This window comes from Chrysochloris asiatica, unplaced genomic scaffold (assembly GCF_000296735.1).
Source record: "Chrysochloris asiatica unplaced genomic scaffold, ChrAsi1.0 scaffold00004, whole genome shotgun sequence".
NCBI classification, from domain to species: domain Eukaryota; kingdom Metazoa; phylum Chordata; class Mammalia; order Afrosoricida; family Chrysochloridae; genus Chrysochloris; species Chrysochloris asiatica.
The window spans coordinates 11,479,577-11,499,820 of record NW_006408522.1 but is presented as its reverse complement, the minus strand read 5'-3'; the positions used below and the strand labels follow the sequence as shown (position 1 = coordinate 11,499,820).

At 39.7% G+C, this 20,244-nt stretch overlaps 1 protein-coding gene across 1 annotated transcript in view; it reads left to right on the top strand.

Annotated features, from left to right (window-relative positions):
* Positions 1-19,739, top strand: part of FAM81A (family with sequence similarity 81, member A) — a 56,553-nt gene extending 36,814 nt beyond the window's left edge. The window contains exons 4-8 of the mRNA XM_006831591.1: positions 337-466; positions 2,403-2,509; positions 10,931-11,066; positions 13,299-13,494; positions 19,615-19,739. Coding sequence (XP_006831654.1) covers positions 337-466; positions 2,403-2,509; positions 10,931-11,066; positions 13,299-13,494; positions 19,615-19,739 — 694 coding nt within the window. The remainder of the gene's footprint in view (positions 1-336; positions 467-2,402; positions 2,510-10,930; positions 11,067-13,298; positions 13,495-19,614) is intronic.
* The last annotated feature ends 505 nt before the right edge of the window (positions 19,740-20,244 follow it).

Genomic DNA, 20,244 nt, shown 5'->3' with positions numbered 1-20,244 from the left:
AAGAGCACCAGAGTACATCTGGTCTACTCTCTCTGCTTCATGTAATTGGGCGCACTCATTGCATATATAGTTTTTCACATGTAAGCATTATAAAGCCTTTGCTACTTTGTTGGCACGTCTCTAGTCTTATGAAGCACTGTCTCTGTGGTTCAACTTTTTATAGCTATAGAAACTGTTGTAAGAGTAGCTCTCTAAATACATTGGAACCTCTGTTAATAAGAATGATTGATAGTGCAATTTCTTTTAGTGGGGCCATGCATTTTATAGTGTGTATGAAAGCTTTAGTGCATGTTTTTAAACTTTAATAAGAGTTCACATTGGTGTTTGTCTGGACAGATGTGATGCCAGCATAGCCAGGCTCTCCGCAGAGCACAAAACGACCTATGAGGGGCTGCAGCATTTGAACAAGGAGCAACAAGCTGCCAAACTCATTTTGGAAACGAAAATTAAAGACGCAGAGGGACAGGTATGACCTGCTGCAAGGTAGCCTTTTAAAAGTGGTTAATTTGTTCTGAGCTAAGAATAACATGGTGTTGGTGATTTCTTACAGGAGTAACCAACTGGGGCGGCCAGCACGGGTTTCTGCAAACCAAAAGCATCTCTTTACTTTTTCCTTCGCTCATTTCTAGAGGGGCCTTTCATAAGTATGGGAACCACTTTTCCAAGTTTTTTGAGGGTATAATTCTACATCTAAAGGTTCTTTCCCCTCATTCTTACAACATGTTTTAGGAAGGTTATGGTCTTTGATCGTCAAACAATTAACATAATGCAGAAATTCTCAATTGTATCTCCAACAATATCTCTTGAGCAATAAGTGATCAACATTCTTTTACATGCCACTTGTCCCAACTTTTGGTTCAAGAAATAGTTGTATTCACTGGGACTCTTGTGGTATAGCAGCATGTAGTCTTTATGTGGGACAAAATGAGGACAAAGCTCGAAAGAAGGTAGGTTAGCTAATTCATTTTAGGGTATTCTACTTTGAAATTTATAGATTTATTTCACAAAGCAAAACCATTGATATTTTGCAACTTTCTTTTATTTTGTTGATTAGCCACTTGCAGGTTTCCCTGTCATGAAAGGACCTGTCTTATAAAACTTTTCCCCACAGAATTCGCCCAAGTTTCTATTGTTGATTTAAAGGATTCTGTGGGTGGTGTAAACAGTGAAGTGCTCAACTACTAGCCAAATGGTTAGTGGTTCAAACCCACCCCAAAGTGTCTCCAAAGACAGGCTGGGCGATCTGCTTTCGAAAGGTCACCTCCTGTGAGCTGGTTTACAATGTATACATGGGGTTGCCGTGAATTGGAATTGACTCAGTGGCAGCTGACAGCTTTCCAGTAAAATAAAGGCAACTCATTGAATTAAAAATATTTATCTTAGCTTCCTCCAATAAAGACCTGTGGCTACTTATGTGAAAAATACAGGTATAAAATCATGAATGAAAAAAAAGAGTAACAGACAAGTCTATTGATTTCTTTTATTTAATAAGGACAGAATTATTACATCAGAAAATCAAGGCTAAGGAAACTGTGAGCTTCCTGATAGTCAAGCCAAGTAAAATACATACAGAAATCCATCAAAAAAGACATTCTTATTCTTCGTTTGGGGTCTGATAAATCTCTGTTCTATAAGTCATTAAGTAAGAAACCTTGAATATCATAATTTTGCAGAAAATGTAGACATTTCATATAGGATTTGCTTTTTAAGACAATTTTTAGTTAAAAGATAAGGGAAATGGTTGAGTAATGGTTGAAAACAGTGGGAGGGAGATAAGCCATACAGTTTTCTTTTCTGAGACCTGATTTGATACTGAAGTAAATCTGGGACATTGATGGATTATGTAAGCAATGAGAATTCTCTTTCTACCATTTGATGGTAGAATTTCGAAGGTAACTATGACTGGGTTATATACTAGTTGGTAGAAGTAGTGGTCTTGGGTGGGAACTGGGCGTGCTCACCAGAAAACTGTTCACTGCTCAGTGCATGATGAATGTTTTGGCAGTGCTAATGGTGGGATCGATGGCAGTGGGTTAAAATATATGAAAGAAAATGGTGTTGGTAAGATGAGGCAAAATAATAATTTATTAAGCTAGATTGAAACTTTCATTCCACTGACTAGAATGGTGATGGTGATTGGGTACTGTCGAGGTGGTCTCAACTTGCAACAACCCTGTATAGGGTTTCTGAGGCTATACACTTTTACAGGAACAGAAAGCCTCATCTTTCTCTCATGGAACAGCTGGTAGATTTGAACTGCTGACCTTGTGGTTAGCAGCCTAAGTCATAACCCATCATATGACCAGGGCTCCTTGGTGATTAGAATATAATTTACTGGATGTTTTCTGAAATTATATCTGAAGAATTTCTATGTGATTTTTACAAGGGAGGTTTCTTTCCAGATTTCTCAGCTTTTGAGCAGAGTAGACTTATCAATATCAGAGCAAAGTACCAAACTGAAGATGTCCCACAGAGATAGTAACCACCAACTGCAACTTTTGGATACTAAGTAAGTACATTTTTTTTTTTAAATTTGTTGGTTACTCTTATTTATATGCATATTTATTACTGTAATTTTTATATCTTAGGTTTTATTTGTTACACAATGTGAAAACAATGATGAATGTTGAAAGAAATGTCCACGTAGCATGTTGCCACTTTATCTTCATTATTACTGCTTTTAGTGGTTAGACAATAATCCATATATTCATTTGACACATGCTCACTGAGCACTGGCTAAGGTGTTAAGGTTTCAGTAATAAACACAGAAAGACTCCATTCTTATCTTTGTAGAGTTCACAGTCTAAGAAGTTGTTGAACCTTATTTAAATGGCAGCTCAAATGTGTAACATGTTATTACTAACTATGATAAGTGCTTTGAAGGAAATGTACACATTATGGTAGACTGAATAACGGTCCCTCGAAGACCTCCATCTCTTAACATCCAGAATTAGTGAATATGCTAGCTGATATGACAAGAGGAACTTTGCAAATGTGATTGACGATCTTAAGGGGATATGATCCTGATTTATTTGGGTCCCTAAGGAGCTCTGGTAGCGTATTGGTTACGAATCGGGCTGCGAACCTTAAGGTCAGCGGTTCGAAACTACCAGCTGCTCCGCGGGAGAAAGATGAGGCTTTCTACTCCCGTAAGGATTTACACCCTCGGAAACCCTGTACAGGGTCGCTATGGGTCGGAACCGACTCGACGGCACTTAACAACAACAACAATATAATCACAAGGATTCTTATACTTGGGTGGTAACAGGGTCAGAGTCAGAGAGAGGGCTATGTGATGACAGCAGCAGAGACAGTCATCGCTCTGAAGATGGAGGGAAGGACCCTGAGCCCTAGGAATTCGAGTAGCTTTTAGAAGCTAGAAAACACAAGGGAATGAAATGGATTCTCTTTTAAGAGTTCCAGGAGGAGCCAGCCTTGTCATTACCTTGATTTTAGTCCAGTGCAATTTATGGCCTCCAGAACTGCAAGAGAATTGTGTTGTTGTTTGTGCTGTATTTTAAGTCACCAAGACTGTCAAAGACTGTTACAGTAGCGATAGAAAATGAATACAATAGTGCTCTGAGAGTGTCTGGCACCCTTCTGAGGAGGGATGTTTGAAGTCAGATCTACGGAATGAGTGAGATTCACTAGGTCAAGAGTGGGCGAGAACATATGGGTAGAATTGCTTGTGGTGGGAGGAACGTGGCAGACAAGAAACGAAAACATGGCCTGGGTGACTGGAACAGGGAGTGAGGGTGAAGTGGTGGGAGATGAGACTGGAGAGGAGGCGGGGTGGCTTGCAGTGCCTTGTAGCCACATTCAGGAATGTCTTCCTCCTAATAAGGGGTGCTACTCACCATAGGGTAACAGGAAGCCATGGGAGGATTTTAAGCAGATGGGATGACAAAATTCATCTATATATTATTTTTTAATGCCCTTGATTGTAGTTGGAAAATGGATTGTAAGGAGCTAAACTGGAGAGGGGAGGATCAGTTGGATGGGGGGACAAGTGGGAGAGGTCTGAATTGGAGTGATTTTGAGAGACCTAGTTAGAACATGAATTTATTATGTTGCTGTTGTTACTAAATGCTGTTGAGTCAGTTCTGACTCACAGACATCCTGTATAGGGTTTCCAAAGAGTAACTGGTGGGTTTGAACTGCTGACCTTGTGCTTCGTAGTCCAGTGCTTATCATACATCACAACACCAGCTGTGATCTAATCAGTTCTACCTCATGGTGACGCCGTGTACAGTGGAATGAAACACTGCTCCTTCACAGCCTTCACAGCCTCACAGTTGTTGCTGTGTTTGAGCCCACTGTTGCAGCCACTGTGTGAGTCCATCTCCTTGAGGGTCTTCCTCTTTTCCGCTGACCCTCTAATTTACCAAGCATGATGTCCTTTTCCAGGGACTGATCCCTCCTAATACCATGGCCAAAATGCATGAGACAAAGTCTTGGCATCCTCACGTCTAAGGAGCACTGAAGCTTCTTCAAAGTCTGATTTGTTTCTTCTTCTGGCACACCATTCTGTATTTAATATTTTTTACCAACACCATAATTCAAATACATCAGTTCTTCTTCAGACTCCCTATCCACTGTCCAGCTCTCACTCACGTACATATGAGAGGACTGAAATTACCATGGCTTGAGTCAGACACACCTTAATTTGCAAAGTGACATCTTTGCTTTTCAACACTTCAAAGAGGTGTTTTATAGTGGATTTGCCCAATGCACTGTATCAGTTGATTTCTTGACTGCTGCTTCCATGAGCATTGGTTTTGTATGCAAGTAGTATGATAGTCTTGGTAACTTCATTCTTTTCTGCGAATAATTTCAATTTTAGGGAGTTTTGTTTACTTTATGATGAAGTGTAATCTATACAGAAGACTTTGATCTTCATCAATCAGTGTTTCAAACCCTCTTCACTTTAAGCAAGCAAGTTGTGTCACCTGTGTATTACAGGGGCTGTTAATGAGTCTTCCTCAACTCCTGATGCTGTTTTCTTCTTCATATAATACAACTTCTCAACATACATATTGAGTAAGTGTGGTGAATAAGTGTGGCGACACACACTTTGCCTGATTTTAAACCATGCAGTATTCCTTGGCTCTGTTTGAATGGCTGCCTCTTGGTCTATATGCAGGTTCTGCATGGACACATTTAAGTGTTCTGGAATTCCCATTCTTCAAAGTGATATCCATAATGTGCTATGATTCACCCAATTGGATACCTTTGCTGTCAATAAAACACAAGTAATCATCTTTCTGATATTCTCCACTTTCAGCTAAGTTCTATCTGACATCAACAGTGATGCCTCTCATTACACATCTTCTTCTGAATTCTGAATTTTTGGTAGTTCCCTGTTGCTACATTGCTGCAACCATTTTCGAATGATCTTCAGCAAAACCTTACTCACATATGGTATGGTTTGATCATTTCCACATTCTGTTGGATCACCTTTCTTTGGAATGGGCACAAATATGAATCTCTTTCAGTCAACTGGCTAGGTAACTCTTCCAAATTTCGTGACATAGATGAGTGAACACTTCCAGCATTGCATCTGTTGGTTGAAAACATCTCAGTTGATATTCCATAAGTTCTTGGAGCCTTGTTTGTTACCAATACGTTCAGTACAGCTTGGGCTTCTTGTTTTAATACCGTTAGTCCTTGGTCATGTGCAACCTCCTGAAATCATTGAATTCAGTGTTTTTGTGACACTCTAAGTTTGTACTTGCCCACATTGAAGCTTAGCTACAACTTTTCTATTCAATCCCAAAGCCAAGACACCATTTCCTACAATGATTGAGCATGAGCTTAGCATTTTCCTGCAAAGGAAGAGCCAGTAACCAGAAAGGCGTAGGTATAGATGTAGGGATAGATTTGACCTTACATATATAAATTATTTTTTTCAACGATCACAATGTTTACTGATTTTGGTGTTGTTATTGTTGTTAAGTGTTGTGGAGTCGGTTCGTACTCATAACTACCCTGTATAGGGTTTCCAAAGAGCAGCTGGTGAATTTGAACTGCTGACCTTGTGATTCAAACTGGCATTGCAGTCAAGTGCTTATCCTAAAGTGCCACACCAAGACTCCATTTGATAGATGCAAGCATATAAAATCAGGGCATGAACTAGGTAGTATGTATTTTTTAAATGACTTCAGTATGGAACTTTTTAACTTTGTTAGAGTCTGTGAAAAGTTCAAATTAATCATTCTTCTGGCTCTTACATTTCATTGCCTTCCTATTTAATGTCATTTCAGGGTTGTTACTGATTAATTAGGAATTCTCGTGTAAAAATCATGTCTCCTTTCTCCTTGTTATCTGTATTTATATAACTATTGAGTTATGTTACCACCTCTCATGCATCCTACAAGCTTGCCAAGTACAGAGACGTACAGAAAGAGCTAGCCAACCCCCTTCCTTCCATCACAGAAGAAGAAAATAAACACTGCAACAGTTTTTCTTCTGTGAATTATATCTTTAGGAGATAATCCCAAGAGATCAATGACTAAGTCAACAGACCTGATCATATTTCTTTTTCTTCTTGTGATTTAATGCCTAAAAAAATGTAGACATGGGGATTCATAGAAGACAGGCAGCAAGACTGGGGACTATGCAAAATAGAAGGTGAGACTGAAGATGGGGAAGCTGATGCCCCAGTAGGATGAATTAGGAAAAAGCTCATTACACAAAGATCATGAGGACAGTTATCCTTCTAAATTTTAGCTCAGGGGGAAGGGATAAGCGGTATTCTTGAGGATTAAGGATCACAGTTCAAATTTATGTGGATTTAGGGCCAGAATTTCCATTATCCAAGTGAAAGCCACAGTGGCTAGCTTACCTGGTTTGGTAGCACCCAGAAGTGTCTGTCAGAAGTAAATGCAGATCCTTAATCTTCAAGTGTTCCCGCAGATGAAGGTCCAAGGGATATGAGTATATAATCAAAATCTGCAAACCACATAAGGAAACAAACCACTTCAGTGATAGAGGCAGAAGAAGCAACACAAAATAGAATCAGACGTCTAAAAACTATAGACATGAAATTATTGGATAAAATTAAGTATGTATGTGTGTGTAAGTGTGCATCTATCTATCTATCTATCTATTTATATAAAACACATGCTTTGAAAATATGATGAAGGAAAAGAAGATTATAAAGAATGACCAGGTGTAATTGGAAAAACAAAAACAAATAGAACTTCTAGAAAAATATAATAATTAAAAATAGAAGCTGAATCAGTGGATTAAACAACAGATTGTACACAGCTAAGGAGATGATTAATAAACCAAGAGAGGGAGATGACAAAATTAGCTGGATTGCATATTAAGAGATAGAGTTGTAAAATGTGAAATATTAGGAAGAGCTATAGGTAGATGACAAGGTTGTATTCTTTCACTATACTTCTTCATCCTGTATGCTGAGCAAATAATACAAGAAGCTGGGTTCTATGATGAAAAACGTGGCATCAGGATTGGAGGAAGACTCATTAACAACCTGCGATATGCAGATGATACAACCTTGCTTGCTGAAAGTGAAGAGGACTTAAAACATTTACTGATGAAGATCAAAGAGCACAGCCTTCAGTATGAATTATCTCAGTGTCAAAAAAACAAAAATCCTCACCACTGGACAAATAAACAACATTCTTATCGTTGGAGAAAAGATTGAAGTTGTCAAGGACTTCATTCTTGTTGGATCAACTAAACACTCACGGAAGCAGCAGTCAAGAAATCAAACGATGTATTGCATTAGGCAAATCTGCTGCATGAGATCTTTTTAAAGTATTGAAGAGTAAAGATGTCAGCTTGAAGACTAAGGTGCGCCTGACCTAAGCCATGGTATTTTCAATAACCTCATATGCATGTGAAAGCTGGGCAGTGAATAAGGAAGACTGTAGAAGAATTGATGCTTTTGAGTTATGATGTTGGAGGAGAATATTGAAAGTGTCATGGGCTGCCAAAAGAACCAACAGATCCATGTTGGAAGAAGTACAGCCAGAGTGCTCCTTGGAGGCCAAGATGGTCAAATTTCGTCTTTCATACTTTGGACATATTGTCAGGAGGGACCAGTTGCTGGAGAAGGATATCGTGTTTGGTAAGGTGGAGGGTCAGAGAAAAAGAGGAAGACCCCCAGCGAGATGGATTGGCCAAGTGGCAGCATCGATGGAGTCAACAGCAGTGAGGTTGGCCCAGGACCGGGCAGTGTTTTGTTCTGCTGTGCATGGGGTCGCTATGAGTTGGTACCAACTCAATGGCACCTAACAACAACAACAACATAGGTAGGCAAGATAATGCCCCATCCAAAAATGTCCCCATCCAAATTGCCATAATCTCTGAACATGTCTTGTTACGTCACAAAAGGAACTTTGGAGATGTGATTAAGGTTTGTTGGTGGTGGTAAGTGCTGTTGAGTCGATTCCAACCCATAGCGATCCTGTATAGTGTTTCCAAACTGAACCACCAACCTTGCAGTTCAAATAGCTTTGCAGTCTGGAACATTAACTCAGTGATGAAGGTTAGGAACCTTGAAATGGAGAAAGTTTCCTAGGTTATCTGGATGGACTCAAGTCTTACTGCATGAGCCCTTAACGTAGAGAACCTTCTCCAGCTGAGATCAGAGGCATGAGGTATAGAAGAGGGAAGCAGAGGAGAGATTCTAAGTGTGAAAAAGACTCAAAATGCTATTTCTGATTTTGAAAATGGGAGAAGGGAGTCATTTTCAAAGCCAGCAAGGAATGTGGGCAGCCTTGAGAAGGTGAGAATGATTTCTGTTCAACGTTCAGCAAGGAACTGAATTTGGCTAGCAAGCTGAATGAGCTGATCAGGGGGTTGTCCCCTCGAATCCCCACTAAGGAATACAATCCTACTACTTTGGACCTTGCTATGGGTCGGAAACAACTCGACGGCACTTAACAACAACAACAACAACTTTGGACCTTGATTTTGGCCTTGAGCAAATCTAATGGAGCCACCTGGATTTCTGGCCTACAGAACTGTGAGAAAATCAATTGGTGCTGTTTAATGCAGCTCAATGTGTGAGAGCAATAAAAAGGAATACAAGAAGACAGATCCAAATTCTGAGTAGATAATAGAATAGGGGAGAAGCAACATCCAAAGGCATAATGGAACAGTTTCTAGAATTGATGAAAGACAAACCCAGATTTAGGAAACCCAACACATTCTAATAAAATAAATAATACAGAATGAAGTCTAAACACATCAGAGTTACACTGCAGAACACCAAATGTAGAAGATCTTAAAGCCAAGACAAAGAGAGAAATCAGATCAACACCGATTTCTCAACAGCGTTAATGGAGGTGAGAAGAAGCTTCTTTTACTGCTTAGCGAAGTGTGAAGTAGCACAGCTACTCTGAGAAACAACTTAGTACTTTCTGACAAAGTTGGATGTGTGCATACTCTATAGGAACTCTTGCATGTGTAAAGTCAGAGATCTGTACCAGTATTTGTATAGCAGCATCGTTTTTAATTACAAAGATGTAAGTGAGGAAGCAAATGTCTATCACCCGAAGAATGGATGAACTGTAGTATATCCACAAAATGGAATATTGTTCAATTATGAAAATGCGTAGTGGTTATGAGTCGGGTTGCTAATCTCAGTCAGCAGTTCGAAACTACAGCGCTTTGGTTGGTTAAGTTGTTTGGGGATCTAGAGCACAAAGTAAAATGATAAAGAACAGCAAATTCAAATTAATGTTTCTTTTGAAGGGCGGGGGTGTTGCTGTTGTTTCATGCTGTGGAATCAGTTCTGACTCATAGTGACCCTGTTTAAGGTTTCCAAGGAGCAGCTGGTGGGTTTGAACTGCCAACCTTGCGGTTTGGTGCTGATCTTAGGTTGTAACTGAGAAGTATGCACCTAGGACAGCAAAGTTACTGATATTCTATGTCTTAACACGGCTGGTGGTTAGATAGTTGTGTAAGTGAGGGTGCAGGCTGCCTTCTGTACCGTGCCTCCCACATAACAGTTCAGAGGTGAGGGGTCAAGAGCAGGTGGGACAACACTGCTCACTCAGTGCTGTTTCTCTGGCTGCTGTGCAGTCCTTGTCCCTTCCCAGCCAGCTGGGACCAGGACAGAGTCCAGGACAAGACACTTTGTCTTTGGAATGTGACCAGGAAGATGTACACATCTCTTCCAGTCATGTGACCACACAGAGTTGCAAGGGAGGCTGGGAAATATATCCTCTGACTTGGAAGCCATGAACCCAGTTAACAAAGGGGCGTCTTAATAGGGAGAAGAGGAGAGCAGTTTGTGGTTCTGTTGCAGTGGGTGTACATTTTCTTCTTCTTTAAAGTGTATTTATATCACAGGTATTGTTTTGTGCTTGCCTTACACTTCATAATAAAAAAAAATATTAAGAGGAGGCAGCACATGTGAACTGTTATTTTAAGGAATTTTGCAAGGAAAAAGACTAGCAGGAATAGAAGATTGAGGGATTTTTTTTTTTCCTTTCATTTCGTTTCTACTTAAAAACAAGTAGTATCTATATAGGACAAGAGCAAATTCGAGAACATTAGAGAGGAAGAAGGCCAGGCTCCAGTCCTAGATGATCAAAAGAACAAGGAGGAATAGCCCAGAGGAGGGAGCCTCACAAGGGAGCTGGGACAATTTGTCCCCTGAGCTGGGAGCACTTGGACCCTCTGAACTGTGAAACCCAGCACCCAGTATGGTGTAGTGCCGTGTGGATCACTTTCATTGGCAGCAGGAAGCATGCGCTTTTCTGTGGTACCCTCCCTCCAGCCCCCTAAGCCCCCCAGCATAGTGCCAAGTGCCATCCTGAGAAAAGGTATCTTACTCTGACTGAACTGAGTTTACTGCTGACATATTTATGTGAGATCCCATAGTCAGAGGTTGAGGCTGCTTGAGGTCATGAAGATTTTTCTTAACATCTAACTAGTTTTCTTATCTTAGATTTAAAGGTACAGTTGAAGAACTCAGTAATCAGATTTTATCAGCACGGAATTGGTTGCAACAGGAACAAGAACGGATAGAAAAAGAACTTTTACAGAAAATTGACCAGCTTTCCTTGGTTGTTAAAGAAATCAGTGTAAGTATTGATGTTTCACAATAAAATAGTGAAGTTACTCAGTGGGGGCTTACAATGTTTGAATATGATGTGGTAATTTATCATTTATTTAGGGAGTCCTGGTGTGGTGCTGTGGGCTAATGCATCAGACTGCAAAGTCATTTGAACTGCAAGGTCGGTGATTCAAGCTACCCCAGCTACTTCTTGGAAACCCTATACATTATCGACTCAACAGCACTTAACAACAACAACAACAGCAAAAGTTCCTTAGGAGTCCTGGTGTGGTGCTGTAAGATAAAGGACTGGACTGCTAGGTCAATTTGAACCACAAGATTGGCAGTTCAAATTCACTAGCCACTTCTTGGAAACCATACATAGGGTGGCTGTGAATCGGAGCCAACTTGATGGCTCTTAACAGCAGCAACACCAAAGCTCTTTAATTGTTTCTTCCCTCCAAACCCATTTCCATAGTTCATATTGATTCTTTGAATTCTTTATAGCGAAATAGAAGCACTTTAACTTATTTTGGTTTTCAAAGACTAGGTAGACAGAAAACTTGAGTACTTTCAGCCATGATGAATTCATGTCAAATACTTAATGATCCAAATTGAACATCTACATTTGTAAATAAGACTGACAGTTATGAACTCCATCCTTTGTTGTCACTGTTAAGTGCCTTCTGATCGGTTTTGACACATGGTGACCCTGCATAGGATTTTCAAGTAGCGGCTGGTGGATTTGAACTGCTGACCTTGTGTTTAGCAGTCCAGTCCTTACCCTACAGCGCCACATCAGGACTCCGAACTTCATTTGTGTTAAGTTTATGATTTGGGTTTTGCTTTTGGGCCAGTGTTGAACAGACTTCTCTCTCCAGAACTCTCCATCACATTACACAGTGTGAAGCATCACAGCACAACTCATCAACCGAGCTCCCCTTATCTTTTCCCCTTTCCTCTCCTTCCACCCCAGTTCCCAGCAGAAGTAAACTGAGTACCAGCAAGAGAGACTTGTCATACCAGAGCCCTTCTACAGCCAGTGTTTGCAGTCCTGACCTCCTCAGCTTGCTCACAGACACCGATGCCCATAAAACCAAGCACAGGGGGAAAGGAATTATTTCCCTTTTTAGTATGCTCCTAAATTTTCATCAGGTCTACTGCATGATTTAGGAGTCCTGGCAGGGTGCTATAGGATAAAGCACCGGACCTCAAGGTCAGTTTGAACTGCCAGGTTGGCGGTTCAAACGCACCAGCCACTCCTTGGAAACCCTATACAGGGTTGCTACGGATTGGAACCGACTCCATGGTATTTAACAACAACTGCATGTTCCAGCTCATAGCGACCTTGTGTAGGGTTTCCAAGGCTGTAAATTTTTACTGGAACAGAAAGTCTCATCTTTCTCCTTCTCATGGAGTGGCTGATGGACTCAAACTGCCAACCTTGTAGATCATAGTCCAGTGTTTATCCTACAGAGCCACTGCACTCCCCATGACTTTTTTTGTTGTTGTTAAGTGCCATCAAGTTGGTGTCAATTCATAGCAACCCTATATAGGGTTTTCAAGGAATGGCTGATGGGTTTGAACTGCCAACCCTGACATTAGCATTCTAGTGCTTATCCTACAGTACTGCACTGGGATTCCAAAACTGGTGGAGGTACCAGGGAATGACTTACTTGGATCTATATTAATACATACTTAGCTTTTTACATCTTTGGATTATTATGTATTCTTATACCTGGATTGGTTTAATAATTAATAGTAATGATAGCTCATTTGTTTTTCACATAAAATAAATATGAATGTGTGTCGTTCAGAGCTGATATAATATGGCAGCTTGTTGGAACTCAGCAAGCCAGGCTTGTTCTACTAAATTTTTTGTCAGCCTTACAGAGTGACTTTTGGCCTCATAGTTGAAGATAGTTGCTAGAACTCCAGTTATGACCTCTGAATTCCAGAAACAGGAGGAAGAAAGGAAAGTTATGACCAAGCTTCCTGGAAGCTGCCACATATACTTGTCCTTACATATCACTGGCTAGTACATAGTCACATGGCCACACCAAATTTAGGAGACTGTAAAAAGTATGAGTCTAATCTGTACTATCAGTGACCTGGGAGAATGGATGTCAGGGTGGGCAGCTAGCAGCCTTTGCAACTCTGTTCCTAGAAGATTGCTGTTAAATTCTTTTCTGGCTGATGTGAATACAATGTAGACTTCCTTTTTAGAGTAACCAATTGTAATTCTTCTGATGGTTCTCAGGGAGCCAGTGAGAGAGACGTGGAGAAGAAGCTCAGCCAGATGTCAGCCAGACTTGACAGAATCGAAGAGACTCAAAAGAAGACCCTGGAAGTACAGAGAACAAAGCAAGAAGAGGAGAAGGTTCATGGACGGATCAACAAGCTTGAGTTACAGATGAACGAAGATATAAAGGATGTGAAAGCAGAAGTTAACGATGGTGGGTCAAAAAGAAGAGAGCTCGCATGGTTTATTTTCTGTTTGATTGAAAAAAACCTACTAATTCCTATGAACCTGAATAGTGGTAATAATATTGGAATAGCCTTAGATGATTTTCTAAGTAGCTATGGTGCATTGATTTAAATGCTGTTTGATAATTCGAATTACATGAAGAGTCACCATGAGGGAAACGCAAACAAAACAAAAATGTCTTAGTTTGCAACTCCTGTTCTTTTCTTTACTGCCATCTACCAATTCTTTTCTGAGACATACTGATCTTGGTAAGATGTACTGATAAGCATACACTTTTGCAGGGCTTTGGCGGGCCTATTTTGTACTGTTGGCAGTACACCTCCCTGGCAATGAATGGTTTTTCCCTACTCAGAAGTCAGCCAGGCCCAAGAATTCACACATGCAGTGAGGGAAATGCTAGAACTGATTTCAAGTCTGGAAATTCTGTTATATAAAAGAGGGATCATATTTATATTTACACTCTGTGCTCAAGAATGTATACCTGGGACCAGTAAGTGGAAGTTCCCTGAAGACAGACAGAAGTGTCTTACAAATAATACATCCTAACAAAGAAGCTAGTGGCTTTGTGAGTTGATGAGCTCTTTCCTTAGTGAAAGTCTTCAAGTGGAGACTGGTTGAGCAGGGAAGAGAAGACAGTTTTGTAGTATGAAAAGTTTGACTAAATTATTGCCTGGTGGTAGTGGCTGTTGTGTGCCATGTAGTCAATTCTGACTCATAGTGACCCTGTATAAGGTTACTGAGGCTGTACATCTTTACAGGAGCAGAAAGCCTTATCTTTCTCCTGAGGAGCAGCTGGTAGATTCAAACTGCTAACCTTGCAATTGGCATTCCAACTTGTAATCCACTATGCTACCACGCCTCACTTTATATTATTACCTTTTCTTTCTGTTGTTAAGTGCTATCAAGTCAGTTCCGACCCATGGTTGTTGTTAGGTGCCATCGAGTTGGTACCGACTCATAGCAACCTTATGCACAGCAGAACGAAACACTGCCCAATCCTGGGCCAACCTCACTAGTGTTACCACTCTTGAATCTATCGATGCTGCCACTTGGCCAATCCATCTTGTTGGAGGTCTTCCTCTTTTTCTCTGACCCTCCTCCTTACCAAACATGATATCCTTCTCCAGTGACTGGTCCCTCTTAATAATGTGTCCAAAGCATGAGAGATGAAGTTTGGCCATCTTGGCCTCCAAGGAGCACTCTGGCTGCACTTCCTTCAAAACGGATCTATTGGTTCTTTTGGCAGTCCATGGCACTTTCAATATTCTCCTCCAACACCATAACTCAAAAGCATCAATTCTTTTATGGTCTTCCTTATTCACTGTCCAGCTTTTGCATGCATATGAAGTTATTGAAAATACCATGGCTTGGGTCAGGCACACCTTAGTCCTCAAGCTGACATCTTTGCTCTTCAACACTTGAAAAAGGACTTGTGCAGCAGATTTACCTAATGCAAATCGTTTGATTTCTTGACTGGTGCTTCCATGAGTGTCGATGGTTGATTCAAGAAGAATGAAGTCCTTGACAACTTCAATCCTTTCTCTGTTGATAAGAATGTTGTTTATTGGTCCAGTGGTGAGGATTTTTGTTTTCTTTCATTGAGATGTAATCCATACTGAAGGCTGTGCTCTTTGATCTTCATCAGTAAATGTTTTAAGTCCTCTTCACTTTCAGCATCAAGGTTGTATCATTTGCATATTGCAGGTTGTTAATGAGTCTTCCTCCAATCCTGATGCCACGTTTTTCTTCCTAGAACCCAGCTTATCGCATGATTTGCTCAGCATACAGGTTGAAAAAGTATGGTGAAAGAATACAACCCTGTTGTACACCTTTCTTAATTTTTACCATTCAGTGTTCCTATGTTCTGTTCAAACAACTGCCTCTTGGTCCATGTGCAGATTCCTCATGAGCATGTGTTCCGGAATACTCATACTTCACAATGTTGTCCATAGCTTGTTATGATCCACACAATTGAAGGCCTTTGTGCAGTCAATAAAGCACAGGTAGACATCTTTCTGATATTCTCTGCTTTCAGCCAAGATCCATCATACATCAGCACTGATATCCCTCATTCCATGGCCTCTTCTGAATCCGGCTTGAACTTCTGGAAGTTCTCTGTCAATGTATGCTTGCAGCCGTTTCTGTATTAATTACCTTTAGTAAAACTTTACTCACATGGGATATCAAAGAGATTGTCCAATGATTTCCGCATTCCATTGGGTCACCTCTCTTTGGAATGGGCACAAATACGGATCTCTTCCAATCAGTTGGCCAAATAGTTGTCTTCCAAATTTATTGTCAGAGATGAATTCGTGCCTCCTGTACTGCATCACTTTCTTGAAAGATTTCAATTTTTATTCCATCAGTTCCTGGTGCCTTGTTCTTTCCCAATTCCTTCAATGCACCTTGGACTTCTTCCTTCAGTATCATTGGCTCTTGATCATATGCTACCTCTTGAAACAGTTGAACATGAACCATTTCCTCTTGGTACAGTGACTCTGTGTATTCCTTCCATCTTCTCTTGATGCTTTCTGCATCATTCAATAATTTGCCCAGAGAATCTTTTAATACTGAAAGTCGAGGCTTGAATTTTGTCTTCAGTTCCCCCAGCTTGAGAAATGCTGAGCATGTTCTTCCTTTTTGGTTTTCTGATTCCAAACCTTTGCACATTTTATGGAATTTTTGGCTTTATCTTCTTGAGCTGATCTTTGAAATTTTCTGTTCAGCTCTGTACCTCCTCATTTCTTCCATATTCTTTAGCATCTCTATGCTGGAGAGCAAGTTTCAGTGTCTCTTCTAACATCCATTTTGACCTTTTCCTCTTTCTTGTCTTCTTTATGACTTTTTGCTTTCTTCCTGTATGATGTTCTTGATGTCATCCCACAACTCTTCTGGTCTTCGGTCTTTAGTATTTAATGTATCAAATCTGTTCTTCGTATGATCTCTAAATCCGGGTGGGATATATTCAAGGTCATATTTTGGCTCTCGTGGATTTGTTTTCATTTTCTTCAGCTTCAGTTTGAATTTGCATATGAGTAATTGATGATCTGTTCCAAAGTCTGCCCCTGGCCTTGTTTTGTCTGATGGTATGGAGCTTTTACATAATCTTTTTCTGCAGATGTAGTCATTTGATTTCTGTGTATTCCATCTGGTGAGGTCCATGTGTATAGTTGTCTCTTATGCTGTCTAAAGAAGGCATTTGAAATGAACAAATCATTAAATTTGCAGAATTCTATCATGCGATCTCCATCATCATTTCTATCACCAAGGCCATATTTTCCAACTACTGATCCTTCTTCTTTCCTTCCAACCTTTGCATTCCAATCACCAGTAATGATCAATACATCTTGATTGCATGTTTGATCAATGTCAGATTGAAGAAGCTGGTAGAATTCTTCTATTTCATCCTCACTGGCTTTAGTGGTTGGTGTGTAAATTTGAATAATAGTGGTATTAACTGGGCTTCTCTGTAGTCACATGGATATTATCCTATCACAGACAGCGTTTTATCCCATGACTGATCTGGATATGTTCTTTTTGACAATGAATGCAACACCATTCCTCTTCAATTTGTCATTTCTGGCATAGTAAACCATTAAGTCATCAGGTTCAAAATGGCCAATACCAGTCCATTTCAAATCACTAATGCCTAAGGTATCGATGTTGATGCATTCCATTTCATTTTTGACAACCTCCAATTTTCCCAGAGTCATACTTTGAGCATCCCATGTTCTGATCATTAATGGATGTTTACAGCTGTTTCTCTTCATTTTGAGTTGTGCCCCATCAGCAAATGAAGGTCCTGCGGGCTTTTCTCCCACGGGCTTTTCTGTATTCGCATCATCACGGTCAGCTCTACTTTGAGGAGGCAGCTCTTCCCCAGTCACATTTTGAGTGCCTTCCAACCTGAGGGGATCATATTCCAACACTATAGAATCTCCAAAACCAACTTTGCATTCCAGCGCCACATTAACCTGCAGTCATAATTTATGAATTAGAGAATTTCTGAAGATAAAAATGAATTCTCTTTCTTGGTCTTTTAGGCCATTTGAACATGGCATTTGAATATTTTATCAATGTTTAACTTTTCATCATTTGTTGAATGAATTTATTGTCCTGTAATCAGTATACTATTGAGATTGTTAGTACTATAATAAGAAATGTGTTGCCAAGTACCATTGAGTCGGTTCTGACCCATAGTCTTATATATATATATTTAAAAAAAGCATTTATTCTTCATACTAAAAAAAAACAAACCCAAAAACATTTTAAAACAGAAATTCAAAAGACACAGAGTATTTTAAAACATTCTAATGCTTCTTATGTAGAGATAGTTTTGACACATGTATTTCTATCCATATAGGGTGTATATACAAAGTCCAGCTGTGGTGCTTTGGGTTCATGCACTGGACTATAAGGTCAGTGGTTCAAGCTTACCAGCTGCTCCTTGGAAGACCCTATGCAGGGTTGCTATGAGTCTAAACCAACTCAATGGCGCTTAACAACAACAAGGGTATATATGTACTTTTAAACTTATTACTATGTTGTATCTTTCCATGTCAGTAAGAACATTATTTTTAGCAAGTCATTTTTACACTTTTTTTTTTTTTTATGAGGTTTTGCATAAGGACATTTTTTCTGAGAGAAAATTCTAAATTTGCTAATGAAAGTCAGACTTTTAAAAACATTTATTTTAGGAACCATAGAAATACAAAATAATAGGAAATGCTTTCTCATGGGGAATTTTTCTTTCTTTAATTTTTTATTTTGAAATAATTTCAAATTTAAGAAAGCTACAAGCATAGTGAAAAAACAACCCCAAAACCTATGTATCTTTCACCTTGTTGTTGAGTGCTGACAAATCAGTTCTAACCCATTATGACCCTGTATAGATAGGGTTTCTGAGGAGCGACTGGTGAGCTTGAACCACTGACCTTACATTTCAAACCGACTTAGCTGCCTGATGCATTAGCCCACAGTGCCACCCCTGACTCATCCTTCACCTAGATTCCCATTTATTAACATTTTATGTGTTTGCTTAATTTCATCCTGTGTATGTGTGTGTATCAGGGTTGTTTTTTTTTTTTTTGCAGAATCATTTGGAAGTAAGTTTCAGAAGTCACGTCTGTTTCCGTCTTTCTGACTTTAATATGTGTAGCTCTGGTAGCATAGTGGTTATGAACTGGGCTGCAAACCTCAAGGTCAGCAGTTTGAAACTACCAGCTGCTCTGCTGGAGAAGGATGAGGTTTTCTGCTCCCATAAAGATTTACAGGCTCGGGAACCCTGTACAGGATCGCTATGAGTCTGAACCGACTGCACGGCACGGAACCACCAAGTATAAGGATATTCTATTAAATAACAATAGTACAACGTGATGTCGATGAATATTTTTCAATATTCAGCTTTCGCCAATTGTTTCATGTGTTTTATAGCAAACCTTCCCTGTACACAATCTAATATGCATTACATATGACATTTAGATATGTTTCTTCGGTTAATCCTCAGTGATATTGGCATTTTTTTAAAAGGCTGTAGACCAGTGTTTTGTAAAATGTCTCTCAGTTTGGTTTAATTTGATTCCTTTGGCTTAGATTCAGGATATGCATTTTGGACAGAAATACCTCTAGAAATACTATCTTATCAGTAGGTACATGATGTTGGTGTCTCCCGGTATTGGTGATCCAGTTTTGATCACTTGGTTAAGGTGGTATCTACCAGACTTCTCTATTGCAATGGTTCTGTTTTGCTCTTTTTTAATTAAAAAGCAACCTGCAAGGAAATACTGGATAAATGTTCTATTCTCCATCTCACTTGTACCCTGGTAGTTGTAGCATTTATGGCTAAACCTTGCTAGAAGCAGTTATTACTATGTTGTTGTTTTTGAATGCCATCGAGTTGATTCTGACTCATAATAACCCTGTGTAGGCTTTCCAAGGAGCAGCTAGGTTTGAAGTGATAACCTTGCAGTTAGAAGTCCAATGCTTATCCTACAACACCACACCACGACTCCAGTTACTACTATATGTGGTGGAATTTGACACGGTATTTTGCAATATTAACTCTTGTGAAATTTACCTCTTCTTAAAGGATTTGCAGCCATCTATGAAAGCATCGGATCCCTCCGACAAGTTCTTGAAGCCAAGATGAAGCTGGACAAGGACCAGCTCCAGAAGCAAATCCAACAGATGCAGAAGCAGGAGGCACCAGTGTGAGCAGAATTGGAACAAGGACCTAAAAGAAGGTTTTGCCAGTGGGACGAGGAGCTCTATATAGCCAGACTGTCTCTGCATTCTGGACTGTTCCATCCATGGCGTGCATGTGCCAAGTAATGTGTTTCCATGGGTCTAAATGTTTACCTTGAGTCTTAAAAACACTTTCTTTAAAGTTCTTAAAGGTAGTTTTTACATTTTATTTCAATTGTCTAAACCGTTTAAATGGAATTTTTGCCCCCTGGATTTTGAGACTTTGATCCCCTTCATGTTATGAATGAAAAGACTTCTGTTGTCTTTAATGCTTGATGTTCTAGCCCACACCGTTTCCTATTTTTAAAATGTCATGGTGATTTTTTTTTTTTTTTAGATTAGAAAGCTAATGAGTTGTCACAAGAATGTTGTTCCTTCCCCTAAATTTAAGTGAATGTCCCAATAAGTTAGATTTCAACTTTTGAGTCCATATTTGGATTTTATGATTATTTCCTCAAATTTCTTATATCGGTTT